The sequence below is a fragment of the Strix aluco genome, chromosome 3 (assembly GCF_031877795.1).
Source record: "Strix aluco isolate bStrAlu1 chromosome 3, bStrAlu1.hap1, whole genome shotgun sequence".
In the NCBI taxonomy this organism is placed as follows: Eukaryota; Metazoa; Chordata; class Aves; order Strigiformes; family Strigidae; genus Strix; species Strix aluco.
Window position 1 is genome coordinate 6,032,122 of NC_133933.1, and position 19,267 is coordinate 6,051,388.

General features: G+C 42.7%; 1 protein-coding gene across 1 annotated transcript in view; it reads left to right on the forward strand.

The window, feature by feature from the left end:
- Window positions 1-19,267, forward strand: part of ISM1 (isthmin 1) — a 41,344-nt gene that overhangs the window by 13,829 nt on the left and 8,248 nt on the right. Inside the window, exons 2-3 of the mRNA XM_074820583.1 lie at window positions 8,244-8,480; window positions 16,606-16,873. Coding sequence (XP_074676684.1) covers window positions 8,244-8,480; window positions 16,606-16,873 — 505 coding nt within the window. The remainder of the gene's footprint in view (window positions 1-8,243; window positions 8,481-16,605; window positions 16,874-19,267) is intronic.

Below are 19,267 nucleotides of genomic sequence, written 5' to 3' on the forward strand. Positions count from 1 at the left end.
CTCGAGTACCAGTCTCCAAACTTTTCTAAATGGAGAGGGTAACACAGTACACTCGGGCTTGAAAGAATACTTCGCTGCAGGAGCGGAGGTGCGTGGTCCTGAGGCAGCCGCTCAGATTTCTGCTGCTGTTTTGCTGTAAACTCCTGGGTGTAGTAACAACCCCTTCCAGGGAGTGTTGTGAGGCATATAGGTGGTGCGCAGATATTGAATGTAAACAACCACTGCCTTTCCTCTGCCTTCACCCTCTAACTTCCATCAAAAGAAAAACGAGTATTGGTGGGGAGGGCAGCTAAGGGAGGGTCAAGTAAGTCATCTCGCAGTGATTCGATGGTGTGCATGTTTTGAGCATCAAGACTCAAGTGATTTGCCTTCTTTCAGGCACAGAAGTAGCATTGCCAGAAGCACAGGAAACATCATGTTTTTGGAATATAACACTTGTCTGCTTTCTTGCTTTCCCGTTATTAGCTTTTGCTTATGTGATGAAGTCATCATGTAACTTTTAGTCCACAGGGACTAAACACTTTCTAGTCTCTAAAAACATCTGCCAGCTAACACAGCCAGAGTCATAGACACTTTTGAAAGCATAGGGTGGATATTCAGTGGCATATGAGAGGGAGACACAGAGGCTGGGAATAGCTGTTTCTTGGAAACTAACAGCTGAAGGCAACTTTGGAAATTGAAAATGTTTCAAGTAAGGTTACTCTGTTGGCTAGGGAGAGATGAAAACTTCGTTTATTAAAGCCGGTTCACCTAGTGAAATCCTAGCCATAGTGATTTAGTGGAATAAACTTGCAAAAGGACCTAGTTTAAAACCCATGAAAATAATTTCAGATGTATGGTTGTTCTCTTTCGTTTACACTGACTTTGTGTGTGCTGGCCTGCAAAGCCTGACCAAGAAGTTGTGTACAAAAAGCATTAATATTCTGGATTTCCTTTGCTTTTGCGGTTTTGATCGCAGCTTAAGGCAGATTTTCCCATTCTGTTGGAACCTGATGTCTAAATTATGATGCAGGTTTCAAATGATGGGTGAGCTTAGGCTCGTTCAATTAAATTTAGCCATGGTATAAATGGATTCTATTTAAAGCTTTATTATACTACTGATTTTATGCAACTATTCAATAAAGCTTAAAAAGAACTGCAGAGAATTTGCATTTTGGCACCGCAGGTTATTGGAGTGGAATAGTTGGGCTACTCTTCAGTTGTACGTTTGCCTGTTCAACCACTAAATCAATGCGTCCTGTATGAGGAGCTCCAGCCAGGCAGTGATTGCAGGGAAGATCTTTGGAGTCGTGAAGAACGATTAAATGTTTACCACCAGCTTAGGCAACTGAAAATATCTTTTAACTACAAGCAAAACTCGGCACTGAACATCTGTCAAAGCCCTACACGATTTTAATTCTGTGCGCTTGGCCGTCCCATGGATGGCTGAGTATCTGCTGAAGAACAAAGCACCAGTGTGTACTACGTTAGAAAATTTGCTAAAGGGCCTCTGTTTTTTCCAGCAGACATTGAGCTGTAATCACCACCAAGTCCTTTTTATTATCAAAGTGTTTATACAAACTGGCAGTTCTTCACCTCGAAGCTGAACCATACTGTTTGTATTTTCCAGTTGAAGGAAAAGATGAAATACAAGCAAACAACAGAGCATAAAAAAATAGCTGTGCTGTGAAGTGTGTGTCCACAACATGTAGCAAAAGATTGTCAGATCTGAGTATAATATGGTTGGTTTTCTCCTTGAGCTCTGAGGAAAAATTATTGTCTGCCAGAGCAGTTCAGATGTAGACCCACTGTTTACTAATGGTGTGGAAGAGACAGGGAGCTTGGTGAGAGAAATTCCCAACCAGAGGCTGAACGAAGGATGGACCAAAGCTCAACGACTGCAAGTGAATAAACAGGCTCAGTGCGGGAGGAGTGGCGGTAGGGCTGCTCTGGCACTTGGGATGTATCGGTTCAGGTGGTTCAGCAAGGCAACAGTCTTTTCCTCCGCTGCGGAGGGTCCTGTCGTAGTGTTGGCCATGTGCCTCGAAAGAGTGGTCTGGGACTTACTAGCCCTTAGATGTGAAGGGGGCCTCAGCACTACCGCCCTGGGATCTCCGCAGTCGTAACTCCTGGCTTCGTCTTCAGTACTCAAGATTTTCTGTGTAGGTGTGAGGGCTAGAAGTTTTTAGTGTAAAACCCCTAAAATTCCAAGGCTGTGATTCTGAGATAAACACGCCCTGATGCTTTGAGATTCTGCTTCTGCTGTACGCAGCTCCTGAGAGCTATTTCAGCATGCGGGAGAAGACGAGCTGTGGCGGGCTGGGTAGACACTTGGGCATCCCAAGCACCTTGCTGCCGAACTGCTGCCACTGGCACCCAACATTTGCGCTGTCGGCGGAAGACCTCTGCTCCAACAGTGACTGCAGATCAGCATGTCTGCTCTGAATTTCTGCTGTCCTGATGGCAGTAGTATTTGCGATTCCATCCTATTCTCCACAGAAACAAAATCACTTCAAGAGCCGTACGGCCCCTGAAGCTACCGTGTCCCATAGCAGTGCCCTGGGGGATGACTGGGTTTGGTCTTTGCGTAGCCGCTTGGTCACACATGCAGATGTGCTGCAAGTCAGAAAGAACTGGATACAATGTCATTTTACTAGTTTTGCCAGACTAAATAGAGAACTATTAAAAAATGCACCCTGATAAACAGAACTCTTTTTTTAAATTGTTATTAATTTTTATTATCAACTGTAATCAGTGATTCATCTTCTATTTACACAATGTTTAAAGCAGATGCTAAATTTTGGAGCCCCTTAGTGAAAACAATTGCGTACACGCAAGCCAATGTAGTCTGTTTTAAATTATTTATGAACAGGGATTATCTAAAACGTGCTATTGATTGTTGCAACAATTAATTTGTGCGGCTTTCTAAAGATAGTAAGTAAGGCCTTTCACTTCATTGATATATGTGAACATGAAGGGCGAGTGCATTTTAAGAAAAAATGGGAGTGTCTCAGCAGTTGATGTGACACCCCTGTGGTCTGACTTCTTCCAGAGATACAAACCACCGGTGACTCCTTGGAGGGAACCAGAGCTGTGAGGCTCAGTAGCACCGCGTGCTTTCAGCTGGTCACACAGAAATTAAATAAGAACCCGAGTGATTTGCCTGTTAAATGAGAAATCCAGGACAGAGCCAAGAACAGAACAAATGTCTTCTGACTGCCTGGACTGTATGTGGCATTAATCATAAAAGAAATTTTTCTCCGTGTATCTCTGATAATGCTTTTCAGCTGTTAACTTCACTGTCTGCTTATCTAACGCTGTCCTCATACTTCTTCCTGCTAGGGCCTGTGCTGCTTATACTCATGATAGACAAAAAAATAAATAAAACTCAGGAATTAGCTCACCCAGGTTCGTTACAGATCTTGGATCTGCAGAGGTGAAAGTCTCATGTAGTATCCCGGTGTGTTACTCAGCCTCCCCAGACCGGTTAATTTTAAAGTGATCATTTAGCACTAACCTGGAAACACACGACAGCCTTCAAAATCAAAACAATCTGTTTAGGCAGGTGGGAAATGAAACCAGTCCTAATGGCTGTAATGGTTTTCTGTGAAGGCCCCAGGCCTCATTTTGTCTCTGATAGCAATATAATCTTTTATAGCGTCTGTGAAGTTTCCTAATAAATAAACGTTCCTTGTTCCTGGTGGTTGAAGATGCTGTACAGGTGCATCATGAAAGTGCATTGACAGACTGTCGGTTTTCAATTCAAGACCTCTTGTCAAGATCATTTTACAAGATATTTCAAAGGAGTATACAAGAAATAAAAAAGCAATGTAGCTGCAGCAGGGATTTAGTAATAGATTCCCTTGCTGTCTGGGAGCTGTTAGGGATAAGCTGCATCAGTTTTCCCAAATTCTTTCAACTCCATCATTAGCAATGCTTGCAAATGTGCCCTTAGTTTGGCAAGTGGGGAGGGAGCGAAGGAAGGTAAGAAGTATGAAGGACAGAGAAAGAGCAGCTGCTCCAGAATATTTTCTGGAGCTCTGATCATTCCTCACTTATTCTCCGTCTTGGTTGTTTTTCCAGAACTGGAAACTAGTGGGATTAAAATAAGGAAGAGAGGAGGGAGATGAATTCCTCGCTTGGTAGAAATGCAGAGAAATTCCCTTTTTCCCTAGTTTGGTATTTTTACAAGTTCCCATTTCTGTTTAACTTCTCTGCGGGGAAGAGAAATGGTTCACTTCCCTGCAGCTAATGTCTAACGTGACAAGAGGGAGAAACAAAATAGGAAGGCAATGGAGGGAGTTAAAATACCCATTTGATTATTGAAAAGTTAAACTGCAGTATCAGGTAAGAAATTTTTCCTGCGTGCAGGTTTGTTTCTTGGTGCCTTAAACCCTGCCATGGTGCAAGGCCCGCCTGGATCACCAACATTTAAAGTTATCCTCACAAAATCCCTGTGAGTTTCTCTTCTTCCTCGGTTTATAGATGACACATCGCCGTCCCTTTTTCAGTGATGGGTGTGGCAAGGTGTGTTATTCTGTAATACAAGCAGTATGGCAGATTCTCTCTCTCTAGGTTTTATTTCGTTGCCTTGTCACACAGCTGTGAATAATGTGTTCCTGTCCTTCTATACTGTCCACACTCAGAACACTCAGAAATCCTAAGCTGTTTTTGTATTAGGAGCTTCTATAAATATCTGATCCCATGAGGCAGCAGAACTGTAGCTGACAGCAAGCATGAGTAACCCCTTAAAATCATCTTAATGGAAAGTTTAAAAGTTGTGGATAATCCTGTTAAATGAAGGAAAAAAAGCAATTTATCTTAAAATATTTAAAGCAGATGCATCATTTGGGTAAGGAACCAATGTGCCTGAATTAGAAATGTCATAGCTTCAAAGAAACTGAGTCAGTAGTTCAGAATGAAGTGACATAGCTTTTAAAGGAAGGCAAGCAACACTGCTTTCCCAAAAGCAATCGGAAATACAAATTGTGTACACCTAAAAATAAATAGTGTGAAGTATAAACATTTGAAATAATGTAGAAATAAGAAGAGTACACCCCCCCTGCAAAAAAAGAAATTAAATTTCATCTATTAGCTTTGGAACACAAACCCCGTTTTCTTCAGAAGGGATGATGGCGTTGCAGGAAGGACACGCTTTTTCCTGCTATCCTGCTATCCTGCATCCTTCCATTGGCCTTGGAAGAGCCTTGGCCTGAGTTAATGCAGTAGAACAGAGTGAGCCCATAGTCTTCACTCCACATGCAGTTCAAGATCACTTTTTATTTATGGCAGCCTCTTTTATCTTTGTACCAGAAATACACATTTCTAATAATACTGCAAATCAGCTTAGACACTACACCAACAATTACCTACCTAAAGAATAGGCATTGTATTAGTTTTAGTAACTGGAAACAAATGGTCTTTCGCTCATGGTACTGTGAGCAGATGACTGAAATGATCCGTTTGCTTACGTCGCGGAATGACGCAGAAGGCCCAAGGAGGCTTAGCGTGGGCTTGTCCTAGCCTGAGAGGGACTGCAAGAGAGAACAGTGCTTTTAGGCAAGGGGGACACTATTTAACCTGTGCCATTCCTGCCAGGACAGGTTGAAGACAAACTCCACGTCCCCCCGCAAAGTCTGAGCTCGCGACTGGCTGTCACTGCTGTTAGAAATGTGCAGCTCACGTTGAACCCCGTGGGGTCTTCTGGTCGTATCCACCCCGAGCAAGCAGAGTGGTCCATCCGCCTCGTCGCTGCAGCAGCCTTTGGAATAGGACGGTTTTTGTGTCCCCCTCCGTTGTTCTTTGTAACGTTAAACAACCCCAACTCATTCAGTCTGTAATTAATGACAGTCCCTGCCCCAAGCAGCTTGGTAGTGGGCCCGATCAGCCTGATGTCATTACTTCACCATGACAATTTTCTAACTAACTCCATGTGATATTCCATCTGTCTGACACTATTAAAAACTTTTTATATAGCCCTCATTATTGTAGTTGCTGAGCTCCCCGCAAACATCACAGTGAGGAAGGGAAGTGCTGTTATCCCCACCGAGGCACAGACAGATCATGACCTGCCAAGATCACACAGCGAGTCTTATCAGAGAATTAAATGTAGGTCTCTAAAGTCCTTGGCCAGCTCTAGCTCTATGGTATGTTAATGTGGAGAATCGGGATGCTCCTGAAGTGGCAAGCAGATAGGGAAAGTATGAAATTGTGTGTGAGAATTTTATTATTTTTTAATAAAATATCACTTTATTTTTAATAAAGGTAAGATTATGGGCATGATACCCCAGAAAAAAGTAAAGTACCACTTTTTTTTTGGTTCCTGTCTGAAGTAATTTAATAACAGCACAATTACACCTTGTTGTTAGTCAGACCTAACTGAGAAGCCATTTAATCCTCATGCACCAAGAAGTTTGCAGTTAAATTCTGTTTGATAAGTGTTAAGTTAAAGCACTAGCAGATGGGTAAGGAACCTAAAGCTAGCTAAGTGGCTCTCGATTTTTTTTCCCAGAGCTTGCTGCTGTGTGATTTGCTTTCTACTTCATATTGAATAAGGGGTGTGTTAATGGGTGACCCACCAAAGGCATCTGAAAGTCCTTCCTGGTCTTCAACAGAGAGGAACGTTCTTGGTTTAGCCTTCAAGCAATGTAGACTGTCAGGAGCACATACATTTTTAGCACTGCACACATACACAAATTCAGAATGAACTTTGTGCATCTGTGCTGTAGATGGATGTAGAAAAGTACCCTTTTGGCACTTTCAAAGTGTAACCATTCTGATCATGAAAATACCAAGACGTTAATTCTGCTGAATCTGATTTTGCTCTTTACAGATGCAGTGCAGCAAGAAGAGGAGAATCACCTTAGTGTTTGCTTGAGATGATTTCACTTAGTCCCAGATTAACTCTTAAATCTTGGTTTATTTAACTCACTGAATATTTTCCTGTAATGTGCACAGATTATAGTGTAAAATCTCTTCAAATGTCAATTCAGGACCTTCTAAGCAAATAAACACAAAATAAAAGAAAAGGCAATGGAACTGTTATCAATCTGAGAGCCTAACAAAAGGTATGCTAGCTTAATTTGAGCCAGGGGAGCTGGATGGAGATTGCGTTTAACCAGAAATGCTGGCAAAAATATGCTTCAGTAGAGCCAGAACCACATGTGGCCATTCCACTTTAATTGTGCTTGTTTTAAAAGATAGGTCTTTAACATTTACCCTCTCCATGCTTGCTGTCTCTTTATGAACTGAAAATAAAAGCTCCCCAGGCAGTCATACTAAGACCTCAAGCCTAAAATTTTTCAGCTGAGTCAAAAGCAAAACCTGTGCTGAATCTGCCGCATGCATTTTTTTTGTAGCCGTAAGAAGATTTGACTTCTCTGCTGTTTTTTTTTTCCCTGAGTCCCCAGGCCAGTCCTAACCCAGGGAGCGAGTGTTTTGATACTGAATGTATCTCCTTGGTGAGGTCAAAGGCAGTGGCAGCAGTGCTACTGGTTCGAAGGCAGCCTGCTGTAATATACTACAAAACCCGAAAGTACGCTCAACAATAACAAAAGCATTAACCGCTGACCCACAACTTGGTGAAATTCAATCCCGCCATTAGGCAAACATGAAAATGAGATCCCAGAGGAAGGAAGGTTCAGATGTTCAAGACCAGAGGAATTGGGTGAGGAACACAGGCAACGAGATGGAAGCTGTTGCAAACTGAGGGGAGGGAGGAGGATGCCAGTTCAGCGGTAGGATCTTCTAATACCATAAATTTCAACATGCACTTAGCAGTCAGTGGTTTTGCTCTACTTTGGAACAAAGCAAACTAAATCAGTGTATAATAAACATACCTTTGACCATTTTAGGGACAAGTTTAACGTGCTATAATTTGATTTGCCGGGGGTTGCTTCAGAGCTTCATGTTTCCGGATTTGCTTTAAGTTGGATGCTTGTGTCAATGTGCAGGTGCTCACCGCGGGGCTGGAATGTTACAGGAACCTGGAAGAGCTGAGCACCCAAGTCTGACTCAGTTTTGTCTCGTGTCAGATGGTTACAGGTTTGCACCACTGGAACCCAGTATGGTCCAGTGGTGCCAAACTCATGGGCACCCTCGAAAATACCAATCATAAATCCTGTGTGTTTCAGTACCTAGCCATGGGTCTGTGTAGGGCTTTCTGTACGCACTCGGTGGCCACCATTGGCAGGAAGCTGGAGACGGGGCCGCTGGCAGGACTGCACGCTCTCAGTTGTTTTACAGTGCGTTGCTTTTTTCCCCAGAACACACTCGCTGCAGATGACCATTCACCTGAAGACAGCTTCACCCTGAACCCCGAGGACAGAAGAGAATACCCTGATCTCCAGGCTGCCCACCGGCCCTTCCCTAAGCAGCGATTCAGGCAGGAAAACGGACATACGTCTTTGCAAAGAGATGGACCCAGATCTTTTCTCCTGGATCTCCCAAACTTCCCTGACCTGTCAAAAGCAGATATCAATGGGCAGAATCCCAACATTCAGGTACAAATTTACGTTAACGTGTGATTTTTTTCTGAGCTGCACAAAATTATTTTACTGAACCAAGATGAGTTTCAGCCTGGCTTCCATGACATGCAGTCAGAACATCCTGTCTCTCTACTAATAGCACCAAGAGAGAATGAATATAATGTAATATAGTGCAATGTAATATTATATATATAAAAAATATATAATATATAAATATATATATATAAAATATGTAATATACTTTTTGTCTTAAGCGACTGCACAGGTTTCAATTTTTTTCTGAACTTTTCTTTGGATAGTGTTGATTGCATAAGTGTGGGTATCATCATATTTATGATACCAAAGCCATCTTTGCTATTGCCATTTTGGAACATACTATCTTTGTTGATATTAAATGGATATTTCAAATTCTGTTTTCAGTTTTCTGGTGCAAAATTTGTTTGTGAACAGATTCTCTTTTGGTATGCTATTATAAAATGCAGCCATCCCTGAAGGTTATAAGAGAACAAGTCTTTAAGTTTCAGCTCAAAATGTGGTCTTCTGTATGGAATTGAGACATACAGTTTATTTCTGCAGCAGCTGCTTGGAGTAAAAAAAAGTTGTCTGCAAGAAACTTTGTTATATGTTATTCCTCAAACTGTTCTTGGGTTTGGAATGGCCTCTTATAAGCCACTTGCATCTTGAAACTTCAAGGATTAGAAAGAGGAAAAAATGAGTGATTTGTTTTTAATTCAGAGCCTTAAAGCAAAATTGGCATTAATAAGCAGTCTTTTTTAACCAAAACAATAAATTGAAATGTTGTTCTGCCTAAGATGTACTTATAAAAACAATACACTAATAGAACTGGGTTTCTGGTTAAATTAATTCCTGGCTTCTTATAGTCCCCCAGCCCACAAAATTACCATCCTTTTCATATGTCTAAGAAGTACGTATGTAAAGATATAATAGATCTGTTGGTGAGAGACCAACATGATCGGGTGAGAACAAGCTGTCTCCAAGCTGCACCCCATTACGTCATAGATGGCTTGCGATGTTAAGAAGCCCAACAGATTTGGATCAAGTGCGGGTCCAATACTTGACGGGCCAAGGTAGTAAACGTGTTCAACATGTGGTGACTGTACACATCCCTCACGCTAGGAGAAGCCTTCCAGAAAGCCTTAGGAAGGGAAGGTAGGGAAGCTACAGGGGCCCCAGACTGTGGCATGAGGTAAATAGCGTAACGTCATTGTTTGAACAGTATGTAAACTGCAGAGGAGGACAGGACGAAACAAAAAACTTCTCTGATTGGTAACAGCATTTAATGTTTAGACCCAGGGAACAGATAAATGAAATGGAAACATTTCCCTGCCTTGTCTTTACAGTAACTGCTTCTGCTACGACCTCTTTTTCCACCACCTGAACTTGGAAATGTGTCAGCCAACTATGTCAGCAGTTTTGCTGGACTCTGAGAACTGGGAAGCCTGGTCCTATAAACTGGAAAACATTGGGCAACATTAATGCCAGAGCTCTTGTGCACAAGGATCAGCTCTTTCAGAAACAGGCTCTCTAAGGTCTGCATTATATTTACTCTGCTCACCTAGGTGCATAAATAGGGAGATACAAAGCTTCTTTAAGTTCCTGGTTGACAGTCCTGCAGCAGGTCAGGCCTTATGGAGATAAAACTCCCATTAATTCATTAGAGAGTCAATGAAAGTTTATTTCTTTGCCTAAAGGTTGTAAAAGGTGGCCTACTCTTTCGGGAAAAACAGGATTATAGTGACTTCTTGCTTGTTAAACAGTACCGTACTAACCTGAATGGAAATCATGGCAGTTGTTAACTTGCAATTTTCTCATCAGGTGCTTGGCAGGTGAGAGCAGAATCAGTACTGCTTTTTCTTTTTGCACAATGGCTCCGGGCTCTGTAGGTTACAATCCTGGGAGCGTTAACTCAAAAGTCCTCCTACGACAGCGAGGTTGGAAAGGAGAAGAAAGCCTGTGTGTTAATCTAGAGCATTAACTTCTCAAAGACCCACAACTTCTTTTCCCTTCTATTAGTACAAACCAGTATGGACCAAAAATTAGCATTTTTAAGGGAAATCATACCTGGAAATTTTAAAAACAGGCATAAAACCCAGCCTGAAAAAACAGGTCGAAAAGATACTCCAGTCAGTTCTTTTCATGGCCATTTCTTCTCTGGTTTCCTGTGAGGCGGCAATTGCCGTATCATGTGTCGTGTGCTCTTCTGGGGAGGAGGTGATGGATATCAGAACACCATCACAGGAATTCAGAAAATTAACATCTGTATGAATACTACTGTATTCATCAGGTGATAATCAAATATACGTATGGTGGACTGTCTTCTAGAAAAACCTTGGAAGCAACAGTCAGAGCTGCAGTAATTGAGATGCAATTTGACTTTCTGCATGCAAGACCAGGAGGACACTTACTGGTCCTTCTGTGGCGTTCCAGCCTTGTAAAATCTCCCATCATTTCAAGTGGCATTTTACACTTTAGCATTGCTTCCATGCTGGTTGGTTGAGAGTAACTGCAGTAGCTGCTGTTGAGCAAAGGCTGGCTGTTTGGTTTGGGGTATTTTTTTCTCTTCGTTTTTGACATTTTAACAATTCCATCAATGCCTGGAAGACTTCTGGATGAGAAGGTGATTACAAAAACTGATCACACATTTTCTTTGGATTTCCTTTCACAAGTGGAAAATCCCTTTTGTGTAGGTTTGCACTCGTTTGAAGAACTAGCTGAGGGATGCCTATGCAGACCTTGTAATTGAGCAGGGTTATTATTCAGACTAAGACAGAATTGTTCTTACCCCTGAGTAACAGAATGCGGTCGCATGGGAGGTGTATAGGAGCCTGCTTATTTTCCATTTCTGACGGATTTTTCTCATCTGTTCCAACCAGCCTTTTACAATCTCTCAGCTCTTCTCTGCAGCTGATCCTCTATACGGAGCCAGAAGCTTCAACTTGCAATTGAGCTCTTGCTCTTGTCCCTCCCCTTTTCTTTTTACTCCTGGTTTCCCAGGCTTATGTACCGTAACAGGTAGTGCGCTGCTCTCTGTTGTCCCATTGCTTTGCTGCTTTCCTAGCAGTGCTCAGCACCAGGACACATGAGCAGAAAAGGGAAAACTCCTTACTGTTTGTCAGGCAAGGGCATTTTGTTGATATTAATGCTCTTCCGAGAACTTGAATCTCGATCAAGCTTCACAACCAGTATACCCAAAACACAGCTGGGTGAGTTCCAGTTGCGATGGAAGTGTTGAACATTTCGGATGAGGTGACAGGGTCCAAATAGAAACTGTGCAGACTTGGGTAGGATTCCTGTCCTAAAAACATGTTGATGTACCCTGGAAAACCAAAGTAAATCAGTATATGATTAAATCTGTTGTGATTATTATCCTCGTTTTGAGTGGTGGGATTGGTCATAGCTGCTAGGAATGGTTTTAAGCCAGAAGGAGTTAATGCTGCCTGCTTGGTGGGCCATATCCACCAGTCACACCACTCCAGTGCTGCTGTGTTAGCTTTATTTATTCTCTGTTATCTACTAAGTTTCTACCTTCTCTTAAAAAAATTCTACACAGAACCACTCTAGGAACATACCCAACTACAGAGAAACAAGGCTGTATGATCTGCTTTTAAAAAAGAACTGCAGACTTAAACCGGCTCTTCTCTGGGCTCATTCGTGGCCATTTCCTTCACCTCTATTTATCACGTGTCACTTTTAACACATTTTATTAGATGTATTTTTAGGTAGCATTTCTATTTGTCCCTTGAAGCTGCTGGTTTCACTGCACTGGAAAGCAACACCCTCTCGGTATCATCACAAAAGACTCAACAGTGTCTGTAAGACTGAGCTCATGCCTAATCTAGCACAGTAAGAACTGAAGGGCTCCAGTAGTGCTTATTTCTCGTAATTCCTCTAAGGCTTAATAGTTTAAGGTAGTAGCAAAGCAGTTGTCCCTAGCTGCAGCCCTGGAAGCACAGCGTAGCCTTGCCAGGAACTAGCTAGTCCTTTTAGCAAAACTGGAGAGACTAGTCCATGCAGAGCAGGCTGCCAGAGGGCCCTGGTTAAACCACTTTCAATACCGGGGCTGTTACTACCTCTGTGCAGATTTCTTAATGTCACGGTGTAACAAGAACTCGCTGCCGAGTGCAGAATTCACAGCTGGGTTTCAGACCACATTTTTAATTCCGGGGTTCAGTTGGGCCCATCAGAGAGTGCAGATAAGATTGACAACATTAAATACAAATTTCAGGTTTCAAGTCACATTGTCTTCTTTGCTCCCAGCAAATTTTGAGGGTCCTTGACTTTTCATCAAGTCCAGAAAACCGTTCTAAATGAACTGTCATGACATAACCAGAAGTAAATTGGTGTCGCTACTGATACCATTTTAACTGAAGTTGTTAGGTGGTGTAATCCTAAATTTTCTATTTCAGTGTCTTATAATGAACTCATTTCTGTTCTGCTGTGACGGTTACCTCATTGCTGACTTGCACATATCCACATTTACAGAATGGCAAGTTCTGCATTGCAAATTTGCATCAGTTGTATGAGGGAAGCAGAGGATAGAAATGTCATAGAATCCTCTGCTTGCACAATATTACAAATGTAGTTCTTCCTGAAACATAATCTTCCAGTTGCCTAGGGCAATGTTTACACCATTAAAGTGAATCCAGCAACTTTGTCTCAGTAAACAGGACGAAGTACACAGAACTTTTTGTGCACTCCAACAGGCAGGGATAATATTTATCTTCTGTATATTTTTGGCCAGGAGAAAACTGGATGTTGGTGTCCCGAGACATCTGTGCTTGATACATTTGTTTCATTAGAAATTGACTGCAAATTTGTTGTTTTGATGTACCTATGCCAATTGTCTTTAACAATTTTTAGAGGAACATCCTTATTTATAGCTCACGCAACCATAAAAGAAGCGGCTTCATTTTAGGTTTGAATACTTCTGGAGATGATTGTGGATTTATACGAGAACCATATTACCACAGACATTTTGGGAAGCTTGAGAAAAAAAATAAATAACCTTTACAGTTCTGATAATCACTGGAAGAAGAAATCAGAGAAAATGAAGTCTTTAAAACAGTCTCCAAGATAGAAATACTAAACCAGGTCTTTTTTTTAATTTTTGAGAGAACATGTTTTTGTTGGAGTAGTTATACAGCACAAAAGCTTTTCCAGAACTGCTTTAAATGCCCATTTTTAATGACTCGAGTTCTAGATCTGATTTCTTTTTTTCCTTTTTATAAACAACCCCCAGTATAGAAACTGATCAAACAAGATACATGTTTGTGTATCCTGTATATTTATAGTCATGGGCTAATGTTAAGTCTAGCTGTAAGTACTGGGAAGAATTCAGTGAATGCTGATTTTTTGAAATTTTAGACTGTGATAATTGCTCACCCCACGCAGCAGCCTCTTCACACATCTCTGCCCTAATTTTTGGGTCATACCATGGCGGGATTACAAGGATTACTTGCTGATTTCCTCCTGCCTCTGGAAGGCCCATTAGAGTTAAATGGGGCTGGGCAGAGCATAGCTGAGTCCCTGAAAACAAACAGAACTAGGGTCGACCGAAGCTGCCTTTTTTTAATTTCCAAGAGTGGCAGTTCAGACAATCCCAGGATTCTTTGTAGAATTCCTTTCACTCCATGCTTTTTATGCCACAAATTAAACAAACAACTTGGTAATCAAAGCTTAAAACAGCAGAGAAGAATATAGGCGTGTGTCAGACTACCACACTGGATTTTCTTTTTGTTGTGTTCGTTTTTTAAATCGGCTGTGTGTTGGAAAACTCATTTTAAAGGCCTTTGTAATAAGCCTCCTTAGCAACAAAAGAAAGACTGAGGAGAGATATCTGATTGCACAGATGGGGCTTGAAAGTAAATTAGTGGCAGTGCTGCTGGTGGGCTGAAGAGGTCTTATGACCCTGGAAGTTTGTGCGTTACACCTGCCTCTCTTCCCCGGTGTAGCACATAGCTCGGCAGAAGTTTCTCTGTCCCTACGAACCCTCTTTTGCTTAAACTGACTTGGCATCCTGAATAAATACTTTAAATCAAATCCCTATGGTTCTTCAAACTGTACCTGGCTGAAATGATGCGAGTTCATGCTGCTTCACTACAGCTTACCAAAGCAAATGGAATGATTATCAAGTGCCCCCTGCCTTTTTTTATCTTTTTTGGTTTTTTCGTTTTGAGTTTGGGGTCTTTTTCACTTTGCTGAGTCATTGCTTACAGAGTTAATGTGGTCTTAAAAATACTTGCTACTAAAGTACTAGAATCAGGCTAATTTTTCACGTGGGCAGTACTAAAGCCCCGCGACTGGCCAGCCGTGCACAGTGTTAGCCGCTCAGTAACACTATTTCCTTTCACTTATTGTGAAAACTCTGTTTTGCTTGGATAGATGCGACAATTTTGAATCCCTGAACTAACCCTGATGTTTTCAAACTTATGAAATCCATTTTAATTCTTGGTCTGTAGAAACTGAGGTTTAATGAAGTAATCATCCCAATTCCATATTTAGTCTGGGAGTAAAATATCTCTTGTGTAAAGATGTTATTAGGCTGACAACTGCACTCTCCCTCGCTCTTGCTCTTTCCCCCAGTAGAGCTTCTTAGTAGCCTCAAAGTTGTTTCATTTCAATGGCTTGGTCTATGGTCAAATGCAGTAGATGCAAAATCTCCTTTCTCCGAAAAAGGATGCGTGGGCATTGTCTGGTCTGTGCAGCTGTGTCTGCAGCCACGAAGCTGTGGCAGCAGTTCTGGTTTGCTTCCTCTGTCACACTCCTCTGTGGATCACAGGTAGCTGAAGAAACACAGACAGTCTTCTCTTTCTTTTTCTTGTGTGTCTTGCGATTTTACTAATAACAGCTGTATGAAACAAAACTTTTTATCCATAATGCAAATCCATAGAGCCATGTAGATTACTTTTAGCATAAAAGTACATTATTCTGTTTTTCCTGGTTTTACACAATTTTCATGGAGTACTGTCTTGAAAGACTGCTTTGTAAATCTATAAAACATGAAGAATACCTCCGTACCTATTAAACATCATAGTTATATCTGATAGTCACTTCTGTATCACAGCTGTTTACCCAGTCCTGCGTAATCCCTGAACCACATTTGCATGAAACATCAGAGCATTTTATGATTTATCTGTGGCCACGCTACGCTTGCATGACTGATAGAGCCAAGGGTTCTGATGGCTAGTTCCTATTTCTACTTAAATAGGCACCTGTATACACGCACAGCATTTATCCAGGAGTTTCACAACTGCACATTGTTCATCACAGAAGAGAAGTAATCAAGGGTTCTTCCTATGCAGAACTATATTTACATGCATGCATGAGGGAATCGAGCAGCAAACTTTGAGTCTTGGCTCTGGGCTTCTGTAGAAGCCGTAAAGAGGTTGTACATCGTTGCACTCTCCAGCACAGAAAGCGAGCCTACTTCAGAGGGCTCAGCAGCAAGTGACTTAGCGACGGTTGAAAGAGCTGCTGGCTCTCATCACCGCAGAGTGTGGTTTCACGGAGCGGTGACAGCCCACGCCGCTGTGTGATGGAAACGCGGGTGCTGTGGGGAGGCTGTGCGAGGGGCTGGGCTCAGCTGCTGCTGGAGGGCAAGGCAAATGCAAACCCAGCAGAGCCCCCCGGCTCCACGTCTTCCACCTTTGCACTCATGAGCTTCCTTAGCCCTGTCTTGAGTCAGTCTGAGTCCTTGGAAGGGGCTGTGCATGCTGGTGTGCTTCATGCTTGCCTCAAATTCAGCCTCAGCGTAATTAGAGTAACAGATTTGGTTTTCTTTTTCCTGGTCGTATATGTTTGGGTTTAAACATCTTTCCCCCATCAGGCAGAAAATTCTGCTGCAAAGGTTTTAGGCACAGCGTGGGTTATTATTTTGTACGGGATTTTTCCTAGCCTTTGTTCCAAGGTCTGATTCAGCAGAGGTAGCAGAAGGAATCGCTCAGCCGCTGCATATCTCTGGGCTCAGTAATCCACATATGGTTTACAACATGTGAACCCTACAGCATTACACAGCCCCTTTGCAAGGCAACACTGGTCATTTGTCTTCGCCGTATAGAAAGTTTCCCACTGACTAGGAGGAGATACTGACAGGCAGGCTGGTCTGTTTTGCATCCCCCAGGTTACCATTGAAGTGGTGGATGGCCCCGACACTGAGACAGACAAGGAGCTGCAGAAAGAGAGCAGCAAGCCCAGCTGGCCAGTCCCATCACCTGACTGGAGGAACTGGTGGCAGAGGTCCTCCACCTTGACTCGCATGAGCAGCGGTGACCAGGACTACAAGTATGACAGCACTACTGAGGACAGCAACTTCCTAAACCCTCTCGGTGGGTGGGATAGTCATGCACCCAGTCACCGGACATTTGAGTCCAAGGAGCAGCCAGAGTATGGTAAGTTTGCGTTCCAGGCCTCTTATGGGCATCTTGGGATTGTAAAAACGAGTTTGGGGGAAATGAGAATGGTGAGGCATCGCTGAAAGTAGGCCAAGCAAAATAGAATTTTTCAACATGTGGCTTTTGTTCATCAGCTTTTAAATACAAATCTGTGCAGATGCACAAGCTGTACTGTGGTAGCTGCATTCCACTAGTAAGTCTATAATCTTGAAAATCATACCAGTTATCCCATAAGAGGACCTTTTTTTAGTCCTAAGTGTACTTTTTTTAAAAGCAAAGGAAACAAGGTTTCACATTTATTTTTAGAGTAAGGATAAGTACAAATTTAGAACCGTGCGGTGGTTTGGGAACCAAAATATAATGATTGGATAAATAAGCAAGATCTAAAACGTGGTAGTATTTGGTGGATACACAAATAAGATGAATTATCTTGGTGCATGTTTGGGGAGTGGCATATGCAGCAGGAACATTGTGTATTTGCGTGTGTAATTCTCTTCCAGATGTGTCATGGCGAAAACAATTGTTTTCAGCTTGTTGTATGAAACAGTTGCAGAAACTAGAACCAGAGAGGAGCTACAGTTATTCACTGCCCCAACGGGCTGTAACTATCCACGTGGGAATGACTCGAGGGGGGTCAACTAATATGTGCTCACAGATAGCTCAGAGCCTCTCGGATTTAAGTTGTATGTAAATACGGAAGGGTTTTAGTTAGAGCAGGGTTTCAGAGCTACAGTAGTTTTACCCTGGCACTTCTGTTGCATTCTCTAGATACTGCAGCGTGGCTGTCATGCACTGATTCAGTCTTATTTTTCCCATTTTGGTTAACTTTAAGTCCTAGAGCCTTAACAGTTGAGACAGACTTTTCGTGGAGTGGTGTATCTAAACACATACATATGTATTACATTTTGTGGCCAGAAGATTAAAGTCTATCCCTTCTTTTTGCACCTGCATTTATTTGTGGGCACACTTTATGGCCAAGAATTCATATATTAGGTAGTTATTCATTTAAGTAAAATAAAATTGCTTTCACAAATAATTGTGGTGGGAAAAAAAGAATAAGAATTACAAACATAAAAATAGGAAGAACAGGTTGAACTCCAGCTGAAAATCTAATGTGATGTATTTAATAGTAGATACTGTGTGTTTCATGGTGCAGTATAAACACTAGGTAGGTGGGCCTAAAAATTATCCTAGAGCTCTGTGCCTTACACCAGAGCACCCTACTAATTGGAAAAGATTCCTGGCCTTCTGACTAACCTAAAATGTCCTGTGCCATTGGCCTTGGCCAGGAGGATGTAGCAGCAGGTCCTGCCCGTGTGGGGCTTTTCTGCCAGTTCCGCCCATTGACCCGTTCACACGTTTCACAGCTCTATCTCCCTCGTCCTGCCTCTGCCAAAAAGTACCACACGGCTCTGCCTGCCCTTCTTGGGCCTCCCAGGCTGGGCTCTTTGACAAGCACTGCACCTGCTCACCCTCCCTCTTCCTCACCAGGCACGCAGAGAAAGAAAATCAGAGTTGGAAAAGAGCTGGGAAGGAGCGCAGGGCCAGGGAGAGAGGGCAGATCACATTTTCCTGAGGAGACTTATGCCTCTTGAGACTGCTGTAGTGCCCACCTGTTGGCAAACCCCAGAGTCACGGGTCTTTGCACACAGACAGTAGCCACGTTCCCACCCACATCACACCGTGGACACCCGATTCAAGTGTGGTGGCTTCCCGATTGGCAGCAGTGTATGAAAAGGAGGAAAAGCACATAAGGTCCTTGCCATGAGGAACTCGCATCTAGGCAGCGTGCTACAAGTGAGATATATAACCTTCCCATACTCCTGGCAATAAATGTTTAATAGCACCCCACAGAGTTGTCGTCAGTCATTACATATGGTACAAATCAAGTTACGTGTTCTACTAACCAGCTCAGGAAGCCCACAGACAGCACGGAGAGGGGGGAGCGGGAATGGCGTGTAGCACAGAGGCCAGTGCAGGCAGGGATCTGTCCCTGTGTCTTGCCTGTACATACACATTCAGCCTATAGCTATAGAGCAGGGCTGGCTCAGTCACTAAACCCGATTTTGCGTTGCTACCCGTGCCAGTTTAACCCAAATGAGCAAAGGCTGCAGGTTATGATCACAGGGTTGGTTAAATATCTCCTGTAGGTTGCAGAGAAATCCATTAAGCCAGACATTAGGCCCACAGTATCCTGGCTTGTATCAGCAATAGTGTGGCCAGCAGGGACAGGGAAGGGATCTTACCCCTGTACTCGGCACTGGTGAGGCCGCACCTTGATTACTGGGTTCAGTTTTGGGCCCCTCACTACAAAAAGGACATTGACTGACTCGAGCATGTCCGGAGAAGGGCAACAAAGCTGGTGCAGGCTCTGGAGCACAGGTCTGATGG